Source organism: Neofelis nebulosa, chromosome 14, assembly GCF_028018385.1.
Source record: "Neofelis nebulosa isolate mNeoNeb1 chromosome 14, mNeoNeb1.pri, whole genome shotgun sequence".
Classification (NCBI taxonomy): Eukaryota; Metazoa; Chordata; class Mammalia; order Carnivora; family Felidae; genus Neofelis; species Neofelis nebulosa.
The window spans coordinates 82,697,514-82,722,251 of record NC_080795.1 but is presented as its reverse complement, the minus strand read 5'-3'; the positions used below and the strand labels follow the sequence as shown (position 1 = coordinate 82,722,251).

The 24,738-nt window shown below is 60.0% G+C and overlaps 2 protein-coding genes across 13 annotated transcripts; both read left to right on the top strand.

Moving 5' to 3' along the window:
* The first annotated feature begins 302 nt into the window (after positions 1-302).
* Positions 303-7,731, top strand: NRBP2 (nuclear receptor binding protein 2). Of its 4 annotated transcripts, none has more exons than XM_058699357.1 (18): positions 306-645; positions 1,177-1,299; positions 1,376-1,477; positions 1,600-1,689; positions 1,856-1,896; positions 1,983-2,077; positions 2,207-2,230; positions 2,301-2,384; positions 2,470-2,525; positions 2,622-2,717; positions 3,780-3,912; positions 4,045-4,147; positions 4,272-4,322; positions 4,397-4,532; positions 5,396-5,449; positions 5,549-5,612; positions 5,715-5,770; positions 5,857-7,731. In XM_058699357.1, the coding sequence occupies exons 1-18, from the start codon at positions 517-519 to the stop codon at positions 5,923-5,925; spliced, it is 1,506 nt and encodes a 501-aa protein (XP_058555340.1). In that variant the 5' UTR covers positions 306-516; the 3' UTR covers positions 5,926-7,731. The 4 variants fall into 4 exon arrangements, with proteins under 4 accessions (XP_058555341.1, XP_058555342.1, XP_058555340.1 ...); XM_058699360.1 differs by having other exon boundaries at positions 542-645; positions 1,142-1,299; XM_058699358.1 differs by lacking the exon at positions 1,376-1,477 and having other exon boundaries at positions 303-645.
* Positions 7,732-11,425: 3,694 nt separating this feature from the next.
* Positions 11,426-24,203, top strand: PUF60 (poly(U) binding splicing factor 60). 9 transcript variants are annotated; one of them, XM_058699350.1, is made up of 12 exons: positions 11,426-11,588; positions 16,201-16,299; positions 18,612-18,707; positions 18,825-18,914; positions 19,866-19,916; positions 22,054-22,215; positions 22,302-22,394; positions 22,532-22,745; positions 22,825-23,015; positions 23,156-23,291; positions 23,458-23,693; positions 23,776-24,203. In XM_058699350.1, the coding sequence occupies exons 1-12, from the start codon at positions 11,565-11,567 to the stop codon at positions 24,073-24,075; spliced, it is 1,692 nt and encodes a 563-aa protein (XP_058555333.1). In that variant the 5' UTR covers positions 11,426-11,564; the 3' UTR covers positions 24,076-24,203. The 9 variants fall into 9 exon arrangements, with proteins under 9 accessions (XP_058555333.1, XP_058555332.1, XP_058555337.1 ...); XM_058699349.1 differs by having other exon boundaries at positions 16,198-16,299; XM_058699356.1 differs by lacking the exon at positions 11,426-11,588 and adding an exon at positions 11,927-11,943 and having other exon boundaries at positions 16,198-16,299.
* Positions 24,204-24,738: the final 535 nt, after the last annotated feature.

Genomic DNA, 24,738 nt, shown 5'->3' with positions numbered 1-24,738 from the left:
GCCTGGGAGGGCGCCTCACAAGGGATGGGGCTCGCGAGTGGGGTCTCTGCCCAGGGCGACCCCTCGGGTGGGGCGGGGCCAAAGGGCGCGGCCTTACCTGGGGGTGGGCGGGGCCTGGGGCTGGCGGCCTCAGATGGGGCGTGGCCGTAGCGGGGCAGGGGGGGGTGGGGAGGCCGGAGGCGGGACCTTCACCTTCATGGGGCCTGGGGTGTGGCCGGGGCGTGGCCTTGTCCGGTGGTGGGCGGGGCCAGCGCGGGCTCTGCCCTCCGCCAGGAATCTCCATTAGGGCTCCGGCCCCAGGAGGCGGCTCCGGAGGGGCGGGCGGGTTCCACCCCCGGCTGGCCGCGCGCCCGCGCCTCCCAATTCCCGGAGCAGGGCGCGGGCTCCCGGCGGCAGTCGGCGGCTCCGCTCCCGCCTGGGCGTCTGGGCTCTGGGCCAGGGCGGGCTGGGAGCGGCGGCGGCGGCGGCTCGGGGCCGCGGATCCCACGGAGGGCGGCGGCCTGGGCCAGCCAAGCCATGGCGGCTCCGGAGCCGGCGCCGAGGCGGGGCCGGGAGCGGGACCGGGAGCGGGAGGATGAGAGCGAGGACGAGAGCGACATCCTGGAGGAGAGCCCTTGCGGCCGCTGGCAGAAGCGGCGGGAGCAGGTGGGCACGGCGGAGCGGGGAGGGGGGAGGAGGGGGGTAGGGTGGTCATCCCCCACCTCCGGCGGAGGGCCCGGGAGGCCACGGCGGGGCCGTGGGACCGCTGGGCAAGCCGGGAGGCCAGAAACCTCTCCGCGGCCTCGCGCAGACAGCCCCCTAATTGGGCGGCCCTTGCACCCGTCTGGTCTGGTCCCCACGCCCTGGTGACGACCCTCCCAATTTCCTAAAGTCCAGCCTCCTCCCAGGACCACTTCCCCGTGCCTCTGTGACCAGACCAGCCGCCCCCCACCCCCCGCCCCCAACACCATCCTGAATCCCCCGAACCTCGCTCCGAATCTCCTCGGCCCAGCCCCTGGATACCACCACTTGGCCGGTAGAGCCCAACCCGCCTCCAGTCCCGCGGCTTCCCCTAGAGGGGGTCAGAGCCAGCACCCCAAGCTAGCTTCCCCCTCCAAGGGTGTGGGCGGAGACCAAGCCCCCACTCCGTCTCCTGACACAGATCAGCACACTCATACGCCCTTCCCCCACTGCCAGGTGAACCAGGGGAACATGCCAGGGGTCCAGAGCACCTTCCTGGCCATGGACACTGAGGAGGGGGTGGAGGTGGTGTGGAATGAGTTGCACTTCGGGGACAGGAAGGCTTTCGCAGCCCATGAGGTGAGGCTTGCCCACCCCTCGAGCGCCCGCGGCCCCCCCCACCCCCACCACCCCGTGACCGCACCCCCCTTCCCAGGAGAAGATCCAGACCATGTTTGAGCAGCTGGCCCTGGTAGACCACCCCAACATTGTCAAGCTGCACAAACACTGGCTGGATGCCTCGGAAGCCCGGGCACGGGTGAGCCACGGTCACGGGCACACCACGGGCACACCACGGGGTGGGATGTGGCCACAGGCCGGGTGGGGGTGGGGCGGTGGCAGCCATCCACCCGCAGTTGGCGGAGCCTGCCCGCCCCACAGGTCATCTTCATCACCGAGTACGTGTCGTCAGGCAGCCTCAAGCAATTCCTCAAGAAGACCAAGAAAAACCACAAAGCCATGAACGCCCGGGTATGGGGAGTGGGACAGGGCTGCGCTGGGGAGGTGGGCGAGGGGCAGCTCCGGGGACCTAAACGGGCCGGGGCCAGGGCAGGGATGCGAGGTGAGGGTGCAGGGTGGGCACCAAAGGCCCAGCTGCCTCTCCCGCACCGGTCGGACAGAGTCCATCCGCCACCAGGCCTGGAAGCGCTGGTGCACACAGATCCTGTCGGCGCTCAGGTGAGGGTCTGGGCTCACCCCGCCACACGCCTACGGCCCCCGGTGACCCCTGACCCGACCGCACGTGCTCTCCTTTCCCCCTGCAGCTTTCTACACGCCTGCAACCCCCCCATCATCCACGGGAACCTGACCAGCGATACTGTCTTCATACAACACAATGGCCTCGTCAAGATTGGCTCTGGTGCTGGCGGGGCTGGGGGGGGGGGGGTGCTGCAGGGGGAGGAGGGGGCTGCCGGAAGCCGTGGGCAGAAGACGCGCGGCGCCCCACCACGCTGACGCCTGCTCTTTCTCCCTGCGGTGGTGGGTGCAGTGTGGCACCGCATCCTCTCCAATGGTGCGTGGGGGCCCTGGGGGGATGGAGGGCACGGGGAGGCCAGCCTGCTCATCTTCGCCTGTCTCCACAGCACTCCCAGATGATCTCCGGAGCCCTATCCGTGTGGAGCGTGAGGAACCACGGAACCTGCATTTCTTCCCACCAGAGTACGGCGGTGAGTCCAGAATGCAGGCGCCCCGGCCGTGCCCCGCGAACACCTCGTGTGCCGCACCCAGCCTGACTTGCTCCCCCACTTTCAGACGTGGCTGACGGCACTGCCGTGGACATCTTCTCCTTTGGGATGTGTGCACTGGAGGTACCAGCCCGGTGGCCTTGTGGCCTCCCAGCTAGCTCACCCTGCCTCTTACCTGTGCTGTCTCTTTTCTACGCCTGACCTGGCCCTGCCTCCCAGATGGCTGTGCTGGAGATCCAAGCCAATGGAGACACCCGGGTCACAGAGGAGGCCATCACTCGCGCCAGGCACTCACTCAGCGACCCCAACATGCGGGTAAGCACCTTGCCTTGCCCCTCCCGGCTGACTCGCAGTGCTCCGGGTAGGGCCAGGAAGGTGCTTCGAGCAGGCCCGGAGGTGCAGCGGGCCGGTGCCGCTGAGGGGTATGCCAGCCCCGGTGCCCAAAGGCCTGCCCGCAGGAGGCCCTTACCCACCGCCCTAAGGCTCTGAGGCACGTTCTAAGGAAGGGGAGACCAGAGGGATGCTCCTCGTGTGAGCACCACCGTTGTGCCTGTCTTGGAGATGAGAAAGAGGCTCAGAGAGGCCAAGTACTTTGCCCAAGGCTTTGGGAGAAGTGGCAGACCCAGTGTTCTACCCCGCATCCCTGCCTTTAGGCCTCCAGGAAACAAGGTAGAGGCAATGTGGCTCCAGCTTATGTGTGTGTGTGTGTGGGGGGGGGGGGCAGGGTAGGGGAGAAGGGGAATAGGGAGCTGTAGGGGGATGTAGTTGTAGCCACAATCTCTCTAGACTGTCTGGCTTGACCACATGGCTTCTGGGGTCAGAAGTGATAGGGCCTTGGGGAGCCTGGGTGGCTCAGTCGGCTAAGCATCTGACTCTTGGTTTTGGCTCACGTCGTGATCTCACAGTCTGTGAGATCAAGCCCAAGTCAGGCTCCTCACTGAGTGTGGAGCCTGCTTGAGATTCTCTCTCTCTCTGTGCCTCCCCTGCTCACACACACACGTGTGTGTGTGTGTGTGTGTGTGTTCTCTATCTTTCTTAAATTAAGTAAATAAACTTAAAAAAAAAAAAAAAGGAGTGATGGGACTAGATGAGGCTGGTGAGAAGTAGGCCCGGAATAGATATGAGAGGCGACAGAGGACATGTGTGCAGTAGGGTAGAGAGCTGTGAAGGTCATCTTTGGAGTTGGGCCTGAACGGACGCAATCAAAAGAGGGGCAGTCTGTGGGTAGGGGGGTTTATGCTAGGCTACACTGACCTACAAGAGCCTGGAGGACGGGACCCTTGGGGTCTGGGGACTTCAGGGGCCTCCTCTCCTCACCCTGTGGAGCTACAGCACCGAGGCTCCACCCACTTCGGCCTTTCCCCTCCACGTCCCCAGGAGTTCATCCTCTCCTGCCTGGCCCGGGACCCCAGCCGGCGGCCCTCAGCCCACAACCTCCTCTTCCACCGCGTGCTCTTCGAAGTGCACTCCCTGAAGCTCCTGGCCGCTCACTGCTTCCTCCAGCACCAATGTGAGGGGCAGGCAGGCTGGGGGTGCACCAAGGGCCTGGCCGGGGGGGGGGGGGGGGGGCGGGACATGAGAAGGGCCCTGGCAGGACCTGTGGCTCGGGGTGCGCTGCCCTGACTGCTCCTGTGGCCTGCAGACCTCATGCCTGAGAACGTGGTGGAGGAAAAGACCAAGGCGGTGGACCTGAATGCAGTCCTGGCGGAGCTTCCCCGGCCGCCCCGGCCCCCACTGCAGTGGCGGTGAGTGCCTGTTGCCCAGAGGCCTCCGCTCTCGGCCAGCCCCTCCCCCAGTCCTGTCCCCACCCCCCCCACCCCCCAGCGGGGCGGACTGGCTGCCCTCATGTGGTTGTCACCCCCATGCCAGGTACTCAGAGGTCTCCTACCTGGAGCTTGACAAATTCCTGGAGGATGTCAGGTGAGAGCTGTCTTAAGTTTGGGGATCCGGTGGCTACCAGGCCTGGGCCCCCAGCCACCCCAGTGTATCCCCAGGAATGGGATCTACCCGCTGATGAACTTTGCCGCTGCTCGACCCCTGGGGCTTCCCCGAGTGCTGGCCCCACCGCCTGAGGAGACCCAGAAGGCCAAGACCCCGACACCGGAACCTTTTGACTCAGAGACCAGAAAGGTGAGCCCCTGCTGCTGCTGCATGGTGCCCATCCTCAGGCCTGTCCACAGCCCACAGGGGTCCCTTTTCAGGCGCTTTGAGCGCCCCCCCCCCCCCCCCCCCCGCTCAGCTCTCTTCCCGGCTGCCAGAGACCAGGTCCCAGCTGACCCTTTTGTTGGGGGTAGGAGACAAGCCAGGATACCCCCTTTTCAGAGGCTCCTTGCCCCCTGAAGTCCCCTCCCCTTGCTCCCTGCCTCCCCCCCCCCACCTACCCCCTGCCTGCCAGCCCCCCATCCCTGCCCCATCCTTGCTGTGTTCCAAGCAGCCTCCATCTGGGAATCTCATCCACCCCTAGGCATCTCTGCTTCCCTGCCCTTGGCTTGCTCAGCCTCACCGCCCCCCCCCCCCCCCCCCCCCCCCCCCCCCCCCCCCGACTTCCCTCCACAGTGCAGCCAGGATTCATGTGCTAACGTCCAAAGCGGCCCACAGAGATGGTGGGGGGTCCTCAGCATGACTCCCAGGTGCTCTGAGGCCTGGCCCCGCTGGCGCCCCCTGTGTCTGCTCCTTTATGTTCCTCCTGACCCCTCTCCTCCACTGCTGTCCCAGCTGGCTCCTTATTGAGGTGTTCTCTCCACCTGTGAAAACTCTGTTTCTCCCTCATTGCCCAGACTCGGTGTCTACTCTTCTGGAAGTTTTCCTTAACTTACCAGACCACTCATGTGATGTGATGTGACGTGAGATGTGCTTTCTAGGCTCTCCTTAGAGATTTACCCCCGTTTCCAGTCCTTACTCTTCCTTCTGGGCCCCCTAAGGTGGCATCTGCCCTTGTACTCGGTGCTGAGGTCAAGCCTCTGAGGGTGACCTTGATCCGCCCCTATCCCCAGGTGATCCAGATGCAATGCAACCTGGAGAGAAGTGAGGACAAGGCCCGCTGGCATGTGAGCAGGGCCGGCGCTGGGACCCGCAGAGGTACAGGGTAAGGGAAGTGGGGGATGGGGTGGACTCTAGGAGCCAACCGCGCCCTCCTGCCTCCCCAGCTCACTCTGCTTCTGGTGCTGGAGGACCGGCTGCACCGGCAGCTCACTTACGACCTGCTCCCAAGTAAGCCGGGCGGGCGGGGCCCTGGGCAGGGATGAGTGCGGGTGTGGGCACAGGCGGTGGCCTCACGCCTCTGCCCCACCCCTGCCTACGTCCCTGCCTCAGCGGACAGTGCCCAGGACCTTGCTGCCGAGCTGGTACACTATGGCTTCGTTCACGAGGTATGTGACCAGCCCGGCCAGCTGGGAGGGGGGCACAGCAGAGTCTGCACCCCTCTGTCACCCCACGCCTTCCTCCCACCCTGCAGGATGACCGGACCAAGCTGGCTGCCTTCCTGGAAAGCACCTTCCTCAAGTACCTTGGAGCTCAGCCGTGACCTCCCAACCCCAGCCCCTAGGGACCAGCCCTGGCAGCCCGCATGGGGAAGCTCAGCATTGGCCCAGGGTTCAGAGGACCAGAGGCTGTCCTCTGCTTACATGCTGGGGGCTGATGACCAAACACCTGCCTTCTACAGCTTCCAAGGAGGCCCTGGAGTGGGGTGGGGAAGGTGGTGGCTTTGGAGCTACAGGGGGACGATCAGGGGGTGAAGGAGCCTAGGTTGGGGGTCAGGGGAGTCGTTAGGTCCCACATGTCCTTAGGATCAGGATCCCCCCCCCACCTAGCCAGCTTCCACAACTCAGAATCCTTTCCCGTGTCCACCATTTCCTGGCCAGAGCTCTCCCCCCACCCCAGGATATCCGGCCAGTGATTGTACCTTCAGCATGGGGGAGGCTGCCCCTCAGGGAAGCCCAGTGCTGAGGGTGGGGGACCCGTGTTCTGGACAGATGTCTGGCCAGGGAAATGCTCCACCCCCTGTTGGAACCACAGACCCACGTGAGGAACCCCCACATTAAGCCAGTGGCACCACACCTGCAGACGTCAGGCACAGTGCTGGGCACAGGACAGGGCCACAACCTGGCAGGAGAAGCAGTTGACAGAGAAGTTTCCAGGAGCCCAAGTTCATAGTTTGATGTGGCCTCTGCACAGCCCTCCAACCGCTGCCCAGTGCAGACCCGCCATGGAGCCCCCTTCAGACTTTCCACTGCTCTGAGACAGGGATCTGCCAGCCCTCTGCAGATACTCTCTGGTCCCTGCACCCCCCCTCCAAAGGGCTCTTTTCTCTTCCATTCCCTGGCCTGGATGGGTTGGGCTCGGGCAGATACCCGCTCTTCACTGTGCCTCCTCTCAAACCCATTACCCCCTTTGTTACCTCCCTCACCTCTTCCCATGGCGGCTGCCTCCCAGGTCCTGAGACTGTCAGCTCCTGATTCCCCGTCTCTCCCCCTCAACTCCTTCCCACCCCTCATTGCCCTGGCCTCATTTCTCCCAGACTGCCTCCCCTCCGTCTTCAAATTGAGTTAAACATTCTTAAACATTTTAAATCGCATGTATACATTTAGTGCGTTCAGATTCCTTTTTAAGTATTTCTAGTATCAAATCAGGAAAGCCCACGGTTGCATTAGTTCTCTGTCGTTGCTATAAGAATTTACCACAAACTTAGTGGCTTAAAATACCACAAATTTATTATAGTTCTGCAGGTCAAAAGTCTGGTACAGGTCTCACCAGACTAAACTCAAGCTGTTAGCAAGGCTATGTTCCTTTCTGGAAGTTCTAGGGGAGCCTAGAGCCATTTCCTAGGTTTCCATTTTCTGTTCCTTCAGCTTGGGTCTGCAGGTGTCAGGCATGGTGCAAGCTGTGGGCACTGGGCAGGAATTCATTTCCTTGCAATGGTAGGGCCAAGGTCCCCATTTTCTTGCCCTGAAAGAAACTGAAGGTCATTGTCAGCTTCCACAGGCACCACATTCCTTGGCTCACGTACCCATCTTCCATCTCCAAAGCCAGCAACAACTAGTTAAGTCTTTCTCATGAACCGTCTGTCTGGTTTTTTGCAGCCAGGAAAGCCTCATGTAATTAGGTTGGGTCTACCTGGATAATCCAGAATAATCTCCCTACCGCAAGGTTCCTTAATCATACCTACAAAATCCTTTTTGCCATATAAAGTAACATTCACAAGTTCTGGGGTTACAGCACGGACATCTTGGAGGGAAGGTGTCCTTTCTCCACCTACCACATTGCCCTAACCAAAAACCAAACCAAAACCAAGTTACCAAGGTGTCTCAAATAAATTAAATGTACAAACATGGTGAATCTCAAGTTGTCTTAAACACCCCAATACTCTACAAAGTTATCCAAATTCTTACATCTTCCAACTTAATTAACAAATCTAAAATAACTTACACGTCCGGTTGGAAATCCTAATGCTATCACCTTAGAATAATTTGAGTGTCAAATGCATAACAGATTGTACCCGTGATTTTTTTTTTAATTTTTTTTTAGCGTTTATTCATTTTTGAGACAGAGAGAGACAGAGCATGAATGGGGGAAGGTCAGAGAGAGAGAGGGAGACACAGAATCTGAAACAGGCTCCAGGCTCTGAGCTGTCAGCACAGAGCCCGATGCGGGGCTCAAACTCATGGACCACGAGATCATGAGCTGAGCCGAGGTTGGATGCCCAACTGACTGAGCCACCCAGGCGCCCCAGATTGTACCCGTGATTAAACTGAACGCAAAAATATCAATACTATCATGGCTCCATTTAATCATGCTTATGTTGAGGTTTTCATTTTAACTTTTATCTTTTCAAAGTTATATACATATCGTTTTAAAAGTGGAATGCTTTTTTTTTTTTTAACCAACAATAAATAACCAATGCAGCCTCCAACTCTGTTTCCAAATTTAACTCTTAGCTATTTCTTCGGGCGTGTAAAACCCATCTTCCACAAAACGACACATGCTTTTACTGCTTTTTATTGGGTTTTCTACATTAAGGTCTTCCCCGGCTGGTGTCCTGGGAGAAGAGCAGGATCACTAGCCTCATTTTCCTGACCCAGCATCATCCCAGTGTGGTGGGTATTATTACAGCTTCATTACTGCAGGTCTCAGCAGAGAACAAGGTGTCCTAGGGTTATATTTGCTTTCTTGCACAACTTTTTGTTTTGCCTGGAGTTAATAATTGCCTTATTTTTTGGTTTGCTTAGTTTTCTATACATGTCTCATGAATTCATTCTTAGATTCTCCTACTGAAGTGTGAACCTCTCAATACTTGAGATTCATTGCATAACTGACTTCTCAGTTTCATCTTTTCCCAGAGCCCCCACTGTGCCAGCTCTCTGCCTGCCCCAGGCTGCTTGTTCTTGGGCCTGTGACCCAGCTGTCAGCATGAGTTAGTTGTTCCTTCACCAGCATCCTGGAGCACCTCCTTTCTCTTTTGGATCCTTAGCTCTCATCTTCCTTCCTTCACCCTCTGAGGAGGAACATTCTCCAAGTTTCCTGAGAGAGGGTACATGGGAAGTTATGGAGTCTGCCCATTTGTCCCTAGCCTACTCTTACATCTGCTTGTTAGTGTAGCTAGGCACAAAAGTTTGCCTAAGTTGAAAATTATTTCTCCCAAGGATTTTGAGAGTATCATGTGATTTTCTTCTAGTCCTAAGAATTCTCATGCCTTTCTGAATTCTGACCCCTTGTGATTTCTGTCTCTCTCACTTCCTCTTCCTCTCTCTCCCTCCTCAATGATAGTTCTTCATTGAAAACTTCTCTTTTATCTGTTGTCCAGAGATCCCAATCCTTCAGTTCTAGGAATTTTTTTTTTTGGTTGACTTTCCCCTTCTTATTCTGAGGAATTTTTATTATTTAGATGTTGAGCTTTGAGAGGCACAATACACGGTAGTTAAGGGCATAGGCTGTGGGGCCATTCCGCTTCCTGAGGTATGATGGCATGCCCCTACTTTCTTGTCTGTAAAAATGGGATAATAACAGTACCCACTCCATGGGATCATTGTAAAGATCACACAGGTAATGTTTGTAAAGTAACGAGAACAGTGCCCAGAACACAAGCACTCTGAATGCCTTATACGTCAATGTCAAATGTCACAGGGGAAGCTGCCACCAGACAGTGGTGCTTGTGCCTCCCACTCTCCTGCAGTGGTGGTGGTGGCAAGTCCCAGCCCATTCACTACTTCACCCATCCCTCTCTATCATGGAGGCCACTGAAGTGCCAGTCCAGTTCTAAGCACTGAAGAATACTGATCAGTGTGATTATGGTTACATTTGGTCTTCTCTACCTATCTGGTTTTGTTCTATACATCCTAGAAGATTTCAACTGTATCTTTCAACCCTCTACTGAATTGTTCATTTTCCTCCCATATTTTTCATTTGTAAGCACTCTTTATCATTTGCTGAATATTCTTTCTTTATAGCCTCCTGTTCTTGATTTTGTTTTTCTTTTTTAAAAAAGTTCTCATTTTACTTCCAGTTAGCTGACATGCAGTGTTAGGTTTCAGGTGTGCAATATATTGCTTGTTCTTGATTTTGGATGCAACATCCTCTCTAGTATCTGAGGATATGAGTTTAGCTTTTCTTCTTTTTCTCTTTGCTTTATTGTCTCTGCTCCTTCTGAGTTCCTTTTCCATTTCCATTTTTGTTCCTTCTCCTTAGGTGTCTGGTGATCCTGGGCTGTCCAGTTGCTCTTAAGAGTGATACGATCTTAATGGTGGGGCTTATTGCCTGGTGAGCTTTGAGGCCAGGGATCTAGCCAGGCCATTCTCCTGAGCACCCTCCAGCTGCCAGTCTTCTTTTGAGCCAGGAGCTACTGCAGAGAGGAGCTCTGAGCTTTGTGGTGGGCACATGCTGGGGGCTAGACTTCGAGCCAGGGTGGAGGTGGGGACAGGGCAAGAATCTCACTCCCTTTCAGAACAGGGTTCTGCTCTGACAGCCCAGCCACTGCCAGTAGGGATAGAGGTCCTGGGGGTCTCCTCTTTCTTGCAGCTGCATTTTCACACACTACCCCTCAGATGCTAACCTCCAGGTGGCCAAACAGGCCCCCTTCTCCACCTTCCTCCAGTTCCACAATATTTCACTTCTGTGTTCGTGGGTTTTTGTCTTTATAAAATTCTATCATTTTAGAGGGGAGGGGTATGAAGAAAATATCCAACCCTGTTTAACTAGACGGTAAAGCCTCCCAGGATTGAGAAGAGACCTGCCTAACTGGGAAAGACACTTTGTTGCCTCAGGTAGGCCGAAGTTGTTGGACTGACAATTTCACTGAGCTTACAGATGTGGCTTCATTGTGTTACGGTCTTGGGGCTGGGTGTGACATATGGCAGACGTCTAGGGCAGCTCAAGGCCCCGATGGGGACTCTGGGTGCAGGCCCTTCCCACTGGATGGGTTCACAGCCTGTCTTTTGGATTCCCGTTCTACCGACTGCATGTCATTGAATCTATGACGCCATCAGTTTCAAGATGCACTGCTGTTTTATGACTCACTGGGAAAGAGAATGAGGCTAATTAAACGAAGGCACATCATTCACTGGTAGGCGCATGCTGACTTCAGAGATGGCACGACGCAAAGAAGATGTAACTTGAAATCTGACTCTGAAATATGGCGACTCTTCGTGACCTCTTTCAACAAGATCGTTTGGGCAGATGGGACTTCTTCAGCCCTGGAGGGGATCCAAACTTCCTCTGTCCTGCCTCTTGGGTGAGAGCGGGGACGCAGGAGACACACACATCACCCGTTTTTCTGTTAAGGAGGCAGAAAAGTGGAGCAGCGGCGGGAGGAGGGGCAGGAGGGTGAAGCGAGGGGCTAACAGACACACCGAGCCCGGACGGCCCTCCGCCGGCGAAGGGTAAGCGCTGCGAAAGACAAGATGTGTGAGGCAACCGGGAAAGAGGTGCGCGCCGCCGGCCCCGCCCACACGGCCCCGGCCCCGCCCCGTCCGCCGGCTCCTCTTCGGGCCCTTAACGGTCCCTCCCCACACCGGAAGCTCATTCCTCTGTCTTCCCTCGTCGAGGGCGAAGGGGCCTTTTGTCGCGAGACTTCCCTCCTTCTCCGGGCGCGTCCGCTGGCAAACCAGATCGCGCGAGACCGCGGAGGGAGCAGGAGCGTGTGGCGCGCGCGGCGGCCGCGACGGACGCAAGATGGCGACGGCGACCATAGCTCTCGTAAGTGAGCCGCCTGTGAGCGCAGGCCGCCGCTCGGTCGGCGGGAGTGGGTCGTCGGCCGGGCCAGGGCGCCGAAGGCCTCTTGGGGACGCAGCGGTAGCTCCCGGGCCCCCGCGGCTCTCGGTTCGGCGAGGCGGAGGCGGGGGCGGGCGCGAGGCGGGGCCGGGCCCGCGGCCGCAGCTTCCGGCTCGCGGGCTACAGCTTCCGGCGGTCGGAGTCTGGGGGCCGTGAGGCGCGCCCAGGGCGGCCCGGTCGGGGGGCGGCCGGCCGGGCCTGCGCGAGCGGCCTCGGGTCGCGCCGCCGAGTCGCAGCCTCAGGGCGGAGCCGGGCGGCTGTCGTACCCTTCTGCCGACGGGTGCGCCTGTGGCCGGGGCTTGACTGCGGGGCTCCTGGCAGTGATGGCGTCTCCTCCTGTCCGTGGGAACGAGCCGCCAGGCGTGCAGGGCCTGTAGGAAGGCATCTTGGCCCGGTGGGAAGGGTGGTGGCCTTGGCTCCTTGCATCCACAGCTGCGACTCTGCTGCTCTCCGCTGATGCTCCGCGGGAAGTGGTTACCAGCTAACAGGGACTCCATCCCGGCTTCCTTAGGAAGGAGAGAATGTGCTCTCGCATCACGTTTCTTGAGCAGTTTCTTTGCCCCAGGCTCTGTCCGAGCACTTGGGGGCACAGTGGGCAACTAGACGTAGTCCCGGCCCCCTTCTGGGGTCTGGCGGACCCTGAGGACCAGTTGCCACCCACGGGGCCCATGTATACTGTGAGCTCGAGGGACCTGTGCTCAGGGTGGTGTGGACATCCAGCGGAAGGAGCCTCTCCCTCCCCTGCTCAGTGCTCCCCTACCTTTCAGTCACCTGGAGCGATTAGCATTGATGGAGAACGCTTACATACACCACACTTCATGGTGAAGTCTCCCTTGACCCTTTTTTCTTCCTATTCGGTTTAAATGACTGTTCTCCTGGACCTTGCACAACATCATTCCGTTGCTTTATTTACCTTACACTTACCTGCCCCTAATCCATACCCACGGTGACATGGTGAGGTCTGTCAGAGAAGGCACCTGTTGCAGGTGGCTGGACGCTGGACTGATGGGGAAGACACCTGAGGTCAGGGAGTGGACTTAGGTTAGAACTAGATCTTGGCCAGGCCCTCTGCTGGGGGCCGACACCCATGAGGGAGGCTGGACCTATGTCACTGGGAGTCACTGGGACAGGAACAGGCTGGGGGGTGGGGGGAGGCCCCAGCTTGTGAGGGGAGCCCAGCATGTGATTCTCCGACCTTGCTAACTTTACTGTCCTCTTTCTACCGTGTCCCGCTCCCTGTTGAAAGCACAGGAGCAAACGACCTGCCTGAGAGGAAGTTAGAAAAGAGACGGAGATAGAGGACTTGGCGACTGTCCCGGACAGTGGTTAGAATTGGACAGCGAAGGAGAGGGAGGCTTGGAGACGAGGACCCAGACTCCTGGGAAAGTGTGGAATGTGGAGGAGGAGAAGCCAGTGAAGAGTGGGTGCCTGGTTTCCCTCAAGCCTCCTGCAGCGGCAGCATGGACACCGAGCGCTGGCCTCGGTGGGTGCTGGAGGCTGGAGCTGGCAGCGCCCTGCACTCACGGACACTGAGGGATGAGTTGGGCTCAGTTGCGCTGTGGCGTGGTGCCAGACAGAGGTGACCTCACAGTAGAGGTGGCCACGGGCAGTGAGTCTGAGTCCCGCAAACCGAGGTTTTCCGTAAGGGTGTTTGTTGCTCATTTGAATTCTCTCAAGAGGTTGACACGTACATACGTTGGCGGGTGTCCGAAAACCGTACAGTCTCAGGCTTACGTCAGATTCTGGGAGTGAGGTCCAGGCTGTGGTCTGACATGTTCCTCTTCTGACCTTTCCAGTGGGTGGCTCTCTAGACAGCCTGTGTTCGGTCTCAGTCGGGCATAGTGAGAGCCTGTTCTGTCCCGTGGTCCGTGCATGCTGAGCAGCACAGGTGCTGTCCTGAGATGTGGCTTCAGCTCTTGTGGGACGTGGGGATAGAGTGGCACCGAATTTGGCTGACAGCGATCACTAGGGAAGGACGCAGGAAGATGCGGAAGTGCCGCTTGTCCCTTCTGTGCCTTCCACCTGTTGGCTGCAGAAACAGGCCACGGCCCCTTCTCGTTAGGGGCGTGGTCTTCTGGTGGCATCGTGTGTCTGTGACTTATCACTCCGTTCTTCCCTACCTGTGACCACTGGGCTCGCTCCCACTTGGAGCCATTCCTCTTGGTCTCCATCTATGCGGCAGGGGCGCCAGACCCTCTCCCTTCCCTGTGGGCACCGGTGCTTTCTTCTTCTGAAGATGGTCCGCACCTACCTCGTCGGCCTTCCCTGGCTGCCTCAGCGGAGCACCCTCGGTGCCTTTCTTCGCATCCTGCGTTCGCTTGGTGGTTTCTTCTTGTGCTCGTGAACTACAGCAGTCTTCTTATGTAGGTGCCACTTGCCTGGTTTTTGCTGCAAAGTGCCCAGCACAGAGCCCAGCCGTCTGGTAGACCACGTGGCACCGTGTATAGAGGACTGAACAGACGGAGGGCGTCCCGCAGTGGCTCTGCTCTGGGGATTTGACGCTGGGTGTTGTACCAGTGCTGATGATGGCTAAGACCTAGAGCTGCTTGCTCTGTGCCGGGAGAGCCTTGAGTACTTTACACGGGGTGACTCACTGAACCTGCTTGCCAGCCCCGGGACACAGGCCTGAAGAGGCCGAGTCTTGGACACGTTAAGTAATTACTTTAACTTCTCTGGCATTTCTGATGGAAGTACTCGTCTTGAGCCTAGGCCGGTGAGCAGTGGCAGCGCTGGAGTTTGGGGCCCAGAATCACAGGGCCGCACTGCCTCCCAGAGGGGACTTCTCACCCTTTGAGGCACTGCTGCCTGATGACAGGGAGCTTTGTGACTGCAAAGCCGCCTGTTTTCATTGCCAGAGGGTGACAGCACGTGGCCATCTGTGATCATAAACAGCAGTTTTCTCCAAGCTTTCTTAGCAGAACCGTGGGCTCTGTGGGACTAGCGCCTTTGTGTCCGAGGAGGTGGTGGCATGTTCCTGTGGTCTCCCCTGCCGGCCTGACTGTTCCTGAGAAGTCTCTTCTGAGTCGTGTACTACCTTCAGCAATGGCCTGTTTCCTATGTTGGCTATTATATTAGTTTGGGAGAGCAAGAAGTCGTTGATAAATGTGCCCTCGGGTTGGCTCTGTTCACAGGCCTAGGTGCTGGATTGCTTTCGCAGACCTGAAGTCAGCTCTTGCTGTGAGCCTCGAGAGGGCAGCCTCGGCTCCAGATGTGCTCCTGGGGGTGCCAGGGTGCTTGAGGCAAGCCAGACATGGACCCTGACCCCAGCTGCCATACGCCCAGTCGGTGGGGCCATGCCACAAGGGTCCCCCATCCTTTGGCTCTCTGTGGGGCATCGTTTCTAAGTAACAGTGGTGCTGAGCTCAGCAACTGAGTGGTGCAGCTCTGGGCAAGGCGCAGGGCTGGGTTAGCCACAGCTCCTGTGCCCACTGGCCGTGTGTCCAGCACAGACAGGCTTGTGTTGCCGTCTTCTTTAGGGCTAGAGGGCCTGAGACGAGCTCTGACCAAGTCATCCCAGCCTCTGGCTTTGTGCACAGGGCTCCCAGGGTAAGCGTGGTTGTCCCCTGTGTTCCTAGATGTCTGTGGGTCTTGTGAGCTGGGAGTGGGGAAAGTGTGTTGTGCTCTCAGTTCCCGCTGTGTGGCCTGAGAAGGTGGAGTAGATCTCCGGGCCCTTCCAAGTCCCCCAGCCCCCATCGTTGCTGCCTCCTGCCTGTGGCCTGTCTTTGCTCCTGCTGAGCTGAGTTGAGAGCTGTTCTCTCCTTTGGGCTATCTCTGCCTGGCAGTGGCTCCATGCCCCTCTGGGTGTGGAGTATGGCCAAGCTCTCAGCTGCCCTCCCTGCAGTTAGACAGCCCCGGACAGTTTGCGGGGGAAGGGAGGCTTGTGTGTGCAGACCACGTACCAGAGCCTGTTATTCGGAGAACAGCTCTCCTCAGAGGTGTCTTCAGGAAGGGTTTGGGGTGTGGGCTTGGCCAGAGCCTGTGGAAGGCACTGGGACTGATGCTGAGCCATGGGGCCGGCCCAGACGTGTGTGCAGGCAGCTAGAGAGGTTCCGCTGTCTGCCTCAGGGGGGGATGTGGGGGATGGCCAGCTGTGCCCCCTGTCATCCCTTGTGGCCTGGCCCAGCCTGCCGGCAGGAAAGGAACTGATCTTTAAGACCTCAGCTGTGTGGCCAGAGGGCAGTTTTAGACCTAGGGAAGGATGCCTTTCCTCGACATGGGGCAGGAGCTCTTATCCTCTGTCCTGTCCTTTCGTGGTGACTCATTGCCAACTCTGGGCTGCCCTAGACTCTGACAGGCCAGCCCCTTTTGCCAGGACCCTGATCAGCTGCAGGTGTCCTGGAGGAATGGGCGGTGTGGGGTGGAGTGGGACACTGTCGGATGCTCAGGGGCCAAGCCAGAGCTGGTCTTGTCCTGTGCCTCTGCTGCCTCTCTTTCTCGTCCATGGACACTTGGCCTTTAGCTAGGGAAGGGGAGAGAGGGCCGGGGTGGGTGGGTCTTATAACTGTCCGTTACAACATCTCTTTCCTGCCTGCAGCAGGTCAATGGCCAGCAAGGAGGGGGGTCCGAGCCGGCGGCGGCGGCGGCAGCGGCGGCGGCGGCAGTGGTGGCAGCGGGAGACAAATGGAAACCTCCACAGGTACTGACCTTAACCGTCCTTGCCCTCAGGCCTGCCCGCCTGCCCGCCTGCCCGCCCGCCCGCCCGCCCGCCCGCCCGCCTGCCTGCGTGTCCCTGGGCCTAGAGAGGTGGGGGTGGGGTGGGAGGAGCTCTAGGGACTCTTCTCTACCTTCTGGATGCAGGCACCTGTCTTGTCCCCTCACCACCCGGCCTCAGGCCTGGCTCTCCCCTTAGCATCTGCCCTGCTTTTGTGGTGGGTCACAGCCTCGTGTCTTCAGACGTCGGGCAGATAGTGATGATGGTTAGCTGGGGGCTGACCCAGAGCGAGTGCACGCCCTTCGCCACGGGTGTCCTAGAAGAGGGCAGATGTGCCCTTTCAGAGTGTGATGGGTGTTAAGAGCCAGAAACAGAGATTTTCACTTCAGACCTCGAATTTAGATAAAACAGCGAAGCAGAACATGTGTAAGTCAGAGCACGGGGTCTGCATGGGACTCGGGCCAGACTTCAGAGTGGGTCTGGGCAGATCTCGTCCTGCTCCGCTTTCTTTGTCCTTGGGAGCTTGTCCTATGGGAGGTGGAGCCAGTCCTTGTCCCTGGGCAGTAGGATTCTTTGTGCTTCTCCATGGCAGCGCCTGCCCCCAGCGGGTTCCAGTGGGGGCTCAACAAGGTGGCCTGGGGGCCGGCTGGAGTGGGACCCTCCTGCAGGCCCCCACACACTCAGGGGACGTTTGGCCGTGATATGCGGCTTGGATCCTGGGAAGTTATGGGGGCTGAAGCAGATGGGCAGAGGGGCCAGGGTGTCCATCTAGCCAGCCCTCCCCTGCCCTGATTGATGAGAGAAGGGCCTTTTGTTTACCAAGACAAAGAGGAGATTGAAAAGTTTCTAAGGGGCTGAAAGGGGGTTGGCATTGGTTACCATGGTGACAGCCTGCTCTAGAGTCACAGCCCCTGGCACTCTTGCCTTTGTCTCACTAAGGAGAACCTGGCTTGGGGCCAGCCGGGAGGGTAGAGAGGACAAGCCTCTGGGCCAGACTGGGTCGCCAGAGTAGGGACCTCCAGGCCCCTTCTGCCCTTTGATCCTGTGCTGGAAACCTAATTCTTGGGCTGGTCAGGATGGGGATTCCTGGGGGTTGGGTCAGCTGGCCCCTTCCTGCCTCCTCTGATGTCCTTGCTCATCATGCCTGTGCTGGGGGTCTGTCTGTCTCCTCTGCTGTCCCTCCCAAGGCTGTGCTGGGAGCTGCAGAGCATCCCCTCTGGAGGGGGCTGGTGGTGGTCTATCCTTGCGGTTGCTGGGGTAGCCCCAGGCCCTCTGAGCTCCTGGGCAGGCAGGTGTGGTCTGACTCCTGAGACACGTACTCTTTGGTCTGATGGCTGTGGTTTTTTTCTTGCTCACAGAACTGTATTTTTTCGCCTGCACACAGCTTAGAAATGTATTTTGGCAGAAAGAATGTAACCTTAATCCTAGCTGCATTCGCTCTGGTCTGCAGCAGGCTGTGCCTGCTCCCCCCCCACCCCCCTCCCCAAAATGTCTCCTGGTCCCCATGCTCACCTGGCTAGGGTGCTGGCAGGTCCACTTTTCTTCTGTGGCTGGTCTGCTCCTGGCTTCTCTTCCCAGGAGACTGGAGTCCTCCTTGGGGCTGTGGTGGCCTGGGAGAGCAAGTCCAGGTTTTCAACAGTGTGCAGGGATAGGGGATGGGGCGCTGCCTGAAGGTATGCTGGGAGGGAGGTCCTTTCCCACACTTGCTCCTTGAGTGGTCCCTGGTACTCCACCCAATCAGGAAAGCTGAGTCTGTGACCATGGCTGGGTCTGTGGGGCGGTGTGGAGGGCAGAGGCGGGTGACAGGCAGTCCGGGAATGAGGAGTCCCAGCACATCCAGAGAACCATGGCCCCTCTTCCTTCTAAGGGATGGCTAAGGCCAGCTTTCTTGTACCGTGTGGGCCTGAGGTTCTGGGGTCAGGCTTGCTCCAAGGGATGGGCCCCTCTTACTACTCGCTGCCTGTCTCGGTATCTCGTGAGGAGGCCATTGTGGCCTGGGCCCCAAAACTGTTCAGGGTTGTCCACGGGCCCCGACGTACCTGCCTTCCTCAGCGTGTGTCCTGCTCAGGAGTCTTGGGAGAGGGCGGACTAGGGACAGGCACAGGGATGGCGGAGGGGCAGACGCATATCTAGGCCAGGCCAGGGACAGCCCGTGACTAGGAGCTGTCTGTCCCTGGGAACGGACTGGGCCCGAGGCCACGTGCAGGTGTAGGGGGAGGCAGGTGGGGTGGGGTTCCTGGGGCCACGTGGGGTGGCCTTGAGCTTATTCTTAATGATTTCCCGCTCCCTACTACCAGGGGACGGACTCCATCAAGATGGAGAACGGGCAGAACACAACCGCGAAGCTGGGACTGCCTCCTCTGACGCCCGAGCAGCAAGAGGCCCTCCAGAAGGTGAGAGTGTACCTGCTGGGGAACCAGGGCACAGCGGGGGCGGGGAGCAGGCGGCGGAGGAAAGCGCATCTCCCGCAGGCCGGGCCCCCCAGTGCTCCTCACCGCCTTCTCCCGCAGGCCAAGAAGTATGCCATGGAGCAGAGCATCAAGAGCGTGCTGGTGAAGCAGACCATCGCGCACCAGCAGCAGCAGCTCACCAACCTGCAGGTGAGCCGCCCGCGCCCCGCCCTCCGGCCGCGGAGCCGGCCCCGCCCGAGGCCGGCCCCGCCCGCCCGGGCCGGGAGCCTCCGCCCGCCCCTCCCCGCCACCCACCTCCTCTTCCTTCTCTTCCTCCTCCTGTGCCTGTGGCCGTCCCCGCGAGGTGTCGCGGTTCTTTTTCTCAAGGACTCGTTCTTGGGACGCCCAGGCTTCTCCGCGAGGCACGAGTGGCCCAGCCTTACCCATCTGCTGAGTGCCCGCGGCCCCTTCCCACCCTTCTCTGTAGCCCTGCCCCGCACCCTGAGTTGGCTCCTCCTCTTGGACTTGAAAGCGTTGCCTCAGGTCGCCTCTGCGCCCAGTTGAGGGTGCAGCATGTAGGGGCGTTCCTCCCCACCCCCCACGGCCTCGGATCAGAGGTGTCAGGCCCCGACCCCTGCAGTGAGCCCAGACCACCCGGACTGGGGTCTGGGATGGAGAGGACAGGCTGGGAGCACTTCCAACGGGGCCCTGTTCTGGCCCTGTGACGGGAAGCCGCAGTGGCTGTGGGGAAGAGGCCAGGGAGAGGCTGACTGATGCCTGGGCCTCGAGCCCCTTGCCCCCCTGCCCGGCCCTCAGATATCCACACTGCCAGGAGATGCCCTGGCTCTTCACCTTGTTCCGTCCGCACCCTCCTCCTCTTCCTTCTCCTCCTTCTCCTCCTCCCCCTCCCCCCCTCCCCCCCTCCTCCCCCTCCCTTCCTTCTGCCCCGCCGGCCAGGCTGCGGGGCAGGGCACCTGGGGCTCTGAGGCCCCCCCTGGGCAGGTGCCGGCGGCTGGCCAGTTGGCCGGCAGTTTGGGAAGGCAGGCGGGCCTCCCTGGCAGGGCGGGGACTCCGGGCCTTGCCGCTGTCTGCGTGAGGTGTGACAAGAGCGGGAGACTGCTCGGCTCCAACAGACTGAACTCTGTCTTTACTGTCTTTCAGATGGCAGCAGTGACAATGGGCTTTGGAGATCCTCTCTCACCTTTGCAATCGGTCAATAGAAATGCTCACTTCTTCCGGGGCTCATGTCCTTAGTCAGGGCTAGAGGGGGGCAGTGCAGCCCGCGTGCTGGGGACCTTGCTCCCCTAGCCGGCCCTGCCCGCCAGCTCGGGACGAGCGCAGCAGAGCGCCAGGCGTGGCGGGGCCAGTGGTGTGGGCGGGCACCCACCCGGGACCGCCCCTGGGGAGGCCTCCATCTGCTCTGAGGTCCCGCCTTAAAACTAACCGGCCAGGTAACTGCGGAGGGCAGCAGGCCAGGAGGGCAGCTGCCCACGCCAGGCCCACCTTCACCCATGTCGCCTGCACGCACGAGGCGCAGCGCCTGGGCCTTCAGCTCTGCCGGTCTCCAGGCTGCCCGGGCTCCTGGGTTGGGGTCAGGCCCCCGAGGAGAGACGAGTCCTAACTCCCGGCCCCATCAGACCCTGGAGGGAGGATGGATGGATGGGGCGGGGGGCTGGGGGGGTCCCAAGCAAGCAGGAGAGGGAAGGGCAAGAATTTGGTCCTCTGGGCCTGGCTGTCAGCAAGGGGTAGAGGCCATGCAGCCAGGGAGCAGGCAGGGGCTGAGCCCAGAGTGGGCCAGGGAGGAGGCAGAGGCGGTGGCTGTGGCCTTGGCTGCCGTGGGCGGAGGAGTCTGGGAAAGAGACACTGCTCCATCCCCTGGGGGTCATCCCTGGGTGTGCTGCTCTCACAGGGGAGATGTGGCCCTGTCGAGGGCCAGACAGACCCGACGTCCTCGCTGAGGAGTGTCTGTCTATGGGGAGACGTCAGGGAGGAGGGCTCTTGGCCCACCTGCTGTTGGGAAGCCCACCCTGGAGAGGAGATGTGCTGTTATCTTGGGGGGTTTTGACCTGAGGGGTAGATGGTGTATGTGTGGGGTGTCTGGTGCGAGAGGGGACGTAGTTCCACCTTTGCTGGTCCTTGGTCTCTGCAGGGGCCTGAGGCCGACTTGTCAGGAGCCCAGTTTGAGAAGGGCAGTCCCATTTGGGGGGAAATTCCTAGTTGGGGGAACACATGGATCTGATTTTTAGGCTCCTCTTTGAGGGAGGGGGAGGTCTGGTCTACATAAGAGGCCGGTTGGTGTCTAAAGAGGGAAACTAGCCTCTGGTTACGGGGAGCCTTTTGAGGGTGAGGGGAGCCCGTGTTTATGGAGGGACTAGAGCCAGGATCCCATCTTCTTTGCCTGCCCTGGGCCTCTGATGTCTTCCCCGGGGCCCAGCTCCTGGCCGCCCACTGCATATGGCTCTGGGAACCCCCCTGCCCGGCATGTCATGTGCGCGGTGGCGGGGGTGGGAACCCCGCCCCTCAGGGGCATGGGGAGGTCCCTGGGCCCAAGCTTGCCCCGGCGGCGGCGGTGGCACAGAGGCAGCGTCTGCCCGAGCAGAGTCCTGGGCCCGCTGGGCCTGTTCCCTCCCTGCTCCACGGAGCCCTGGGGCTTCCCTTTTGGGCAGCTCTGCCACCTTCTGACATTTCTGGGGGCGGGGCCTGGGGGCTGCAGGGGTGAGCTCCAGCCAGCCCTTTTTTGCCAGGTGTCCAACACACTGGGGGGCTTGCCAAATGCTAAGCCCCCACCTGAGTTGGCCCCGCATGAGCAGCTGCCCTTTGTCTCTGCAGGGAGCCCCCCATCTGGGCTCCTGACCTCCTCCCCTGGGCTCTCTTCTGGGCAGTAGCTGCCCTGTCTTCTGCCCCCTCTCTTGCCTCCACACCAGTGGGTCCCTGAAGCTTGGATGGCTTCCCCTTCCCTCTTCTGCTAGAGCACTTGACCAGGACCCTGGGAGGATCTTCTAGCCCAGCTTGGGGTACCTGGCCCCCAGACTGGAAGGTGGGCAGGGTGGGAGGGCATGCAGCCCTGCCTCCCAGCCGCTTGTCGGCTTTGCTGCCGGTCTGCCCAGGACCTGGATGGGCCGGGGTGCGTCCGTGTCCTGCCTTTGGGCCTGGCCTTCCTTCCTGGGGGTGGGGTCCTGTTGACCCCTGCTCCCCTGACTGCAGGAGCTGAGCCTGCACCTTGTTGCCGTGTGGGGAGCTCTCCCCACAGCGGAGCTGGGTAGGTGGGCCAGGAGGGGAGCGGGCTGCCCAGCCTCTTGCAACCCCCTCACAAGCCAGTGGCTCTCTCTCCCCTTGTGTCCTGCTCCAGATGGCAGCTCAGCGGCAGCGGGCGCTGGCCATCATGTGTCGGGTCTACGTGGGTTCCATCTACTATGAGCTTGGGGAGGACACCATTCGCCAGGCTTTTGCTCCCTTCGGACCCATCAAGAGCATTGACATGTCCTGGGACTCCGTCACCATGAAGCACAAGGTGAGATTTAGTCTGCCCCTCCCCACCCCGCCCCACCCCCACCCCGGGCCCTGTTGGCCTAACGACAGACACATTCACGTGTCCAGGGCTTTGCCTTTGTGGAGTACGAGGTCCCAGAAGCTGCGCAGCTCGCCTTGGAGCAGATGAACTCAGTGATGCTAGGAGGCAGGAACATTAAGGTAGGGGCCAAGGAGGTGGGCCTCGGGGCCGGGACGTCGGGTGTGCTCTAGTTTCAGTCCCCTGGGAGACGCAGAGCAGCCCGAAGTGGCCAGGCCTGGGCTGACTGGGGACTCTTTGTCCCCTGCCTCTCTCCCAGGTGGGCAGACCCAGCAATATAGGGCAGGCCCAGCCTATCATAGACCAGCTGGCTGAGGAGGCGCGAGCTTTCAACCGCATCTACGTGGCTTCTGTGCACCAGGATCTTTCCGACGATGACATCAAGAGCGTATTTGAGGCCTTTGGCAAGATCAAATCTTGCACACTGGCCCGGGACCCCACAACTGGCAAGCACAAGGGTTATGGGTTCATTGGTGAGTTTGGGGAGACGGAGGTGAGGGTGGGGCCCACCTGGCACTGGGGCTAACCCTCACTGCTGCCTCTGCCCTGCAGAGTATGAGAAGGCCCAGTCATCCCAGGATGCCGTGTCTTCCATGAACCTGTTTGATCTGGGTGGCCAGTACTTGCGGGTGGGCAAGGCTGTCACACCCCCCATGCCCCTGCTTACACCTGCCACACCCGGAGGCCTCCCACCTGCTGCTGCCGTGGCTGCAGCTGCAGCCACAGCCAAGATCACAGCTCAGGTGAGGGCTGGTGCAGTTGTGTGGTTCATTTGTGGGTGACAGCGCCTCTTTCCCTCATCCTTTGGGGATTGGCTCTTTGGGTGGTCTTGAGTGGAGGCAGCCAGATCGGGGACTGAGTGTGGTGGCTTTCTGAGTTGCAGGAAGCAGTGGCTGGAGCAGCGGTGCTGGGTACCCTGGCCACTCCTGGACTGGTGTCCCCTGCACTGACTCTGGCCCAACCTCTGGGGGCTTTGCCCCAGGCTGTCATGGCTGCCCAGGCGCCAGGAGTCATCACAGGTGAGCCTGGGTGGGTCAGGGCCTCCCTTCTTCTCCTGCCCCTCTGCGCATAGCCCTCTGTGGCCAGGACAGGCCATGGTTCAGGCCCGGGTAGGTGGTGCTACACTCCTTCCTGGGAAGGGCAGAGACGGGGGAGTGACCAGTGGACCTGGTGGGTTTGCTGCAGGTGTGACCCCAGCCCGGCCTCCCATTCCGGTCACCATCCCCTCTGTGGGAGTGGTGAACCCCATCCTGGCCAGCCCCCCGACGCTGGGTCTCCTGGAGCCCAAGAAGGAGAAGGAGGAGGAGGAGCTCTTCCCCGAGTCGGAGCGGCCAGAGATGCTCAGCGAGCAGGAGCACATGAGCATCTCCGGTAGTAGTGCCCGCCACATGGTGATGCAGAAGCTGCTCCGAAAGCAGGAGGTGGGCATCCGGGGCCACTGGGGTGGGTGGGGCAGGGTGACCCAGCCAGCCATAGCTCTCAGCTGTCCCCTCCCCTGCACAGTCCACGGTGATGGTTCTGCGTAACATGGTGGACCCCAAGGACATCGACGATGACCTGGAGGGGGAGGTGACCGAGGAGTGTGGCAAGTTTGGTGCTGTGAACCGTGTCATCATATACCAGGAGAAGCAGGGCGAGGAGGAGGACGCAGAGATCATCGTCAAGATTTTTGTGGAGTTTTCCATAGCCTCCGAGACTCACAAGGCCATCCAGGCCCTCAATGGGCGCTGGTTTGCTGGCCGCAAGGTGGTGGCTGAAGTGTATGACCAGGAGCGTTTTGATAACAGTGACCTTTCTGCGTGACCTTGGCCCTATTCCCTGGACTTGCACTTGCTCCTTGTTTCCTCTGGGTTTTATAGAGTGATTTGTTGGTGTCTCAGGCCTAGCCACCCAGCGTGGGGATAAAGGTGCAGATGCTCTTGGCCCCAAAAGTCCCTGTGTAACAGTGGTCCTGTGCTTATTGTCTCCCGGAAGTCAGCCTGGGGGAAGGGATGGGCAGAGGGGGCCTTGAATTCAGGCCTGCTGGAGAACAGGGGAGGAAGGCGTTTGCAGTGCTCGTCAAGGCCTGCTTGGTTACATCCTGCCCTGAGCAGCCCCCGTACAGAGTGGGGCTCTCCTGCTCCGCGGTCCTGGCATCGCCTGTGCAGGTTTAGTGCCGGAAGACTGGCACGGAGCACCTCACGCCCCGGGACGAAGTCGGCCCGGAAGTGGAGCGCCGGCTCCGCTGGTCGCCTTGCCCCGAGGGAGCCCAGGTCCCGGTGGGAGGGGCGGCTGGCTGAGCCAGTGGTCGCGGGACCCACCCCAGGGAAGGGCCCGGGCGGAACCTCCGGAAGCCTTCGGCCAGCGTCGCGAGCTCGGTCCTTGTGCGGACTTCAAGTCCCATCGTGCTTCGCGCCCGGGCACCGGAGCTGAGCTTCCCGACAGGCTGTGCGCGGGACCGCTACGGGTTCTCGGAGGCGCCGACAC

What these genes read in the sequence shown, in the direction of transcription:
- NRBP2 (XM_058699357.1), top strand. Translation starts at nt 517, where the DNA reads ATGGCGGCTCCGGAGCCGGCGCCGAGGCGGGGCCGGGAGCGGGACCGG. An exon ending in CCTCGGAAGCCCGGGCACGG is followed by an intron (nt 1,478 to 1,599) that starts GTGAGCCACGGT and finishes CCCGCCCCACAG; the next exon opens with GTCATCTTCATCACCGAGTA. An exon ending in TTGACTCAGAGACCAGAAAG is followed by an intron (nt 4,533 to 5,395) that starts GTGAGCCCCTGC and finishes CCCTATCCCCAG; the next exon opens with GTGATCCAGATGCAATGCAA.
- PUF60 (XM_058699347.1), top strand. Translation starts at nt 12,185, where the DNA reads ATGTGCTCTCGCATCACGTTTCTTGAGCAGTTTCTTTGCCCCAGGCTC. An exon ending in CCGTCACCATGAAGCACAAG is followed by an intron (nt 22,216 to 22,301) that starts GTGAGATTTAGT and finishes TCACGTGTCCAG; the next exon opens with GGCTTTGCCTTTGTGGAGTA. An exon ending in TAGGAGGCAGGAACATTAAG is followed by an intron (nt 22,395 to 22,531) that starts GTAGGGGCCAAG and finishes CCTCTCTCCCAG; the next exon opens with GTGGGCAGACCCAGCAATAT.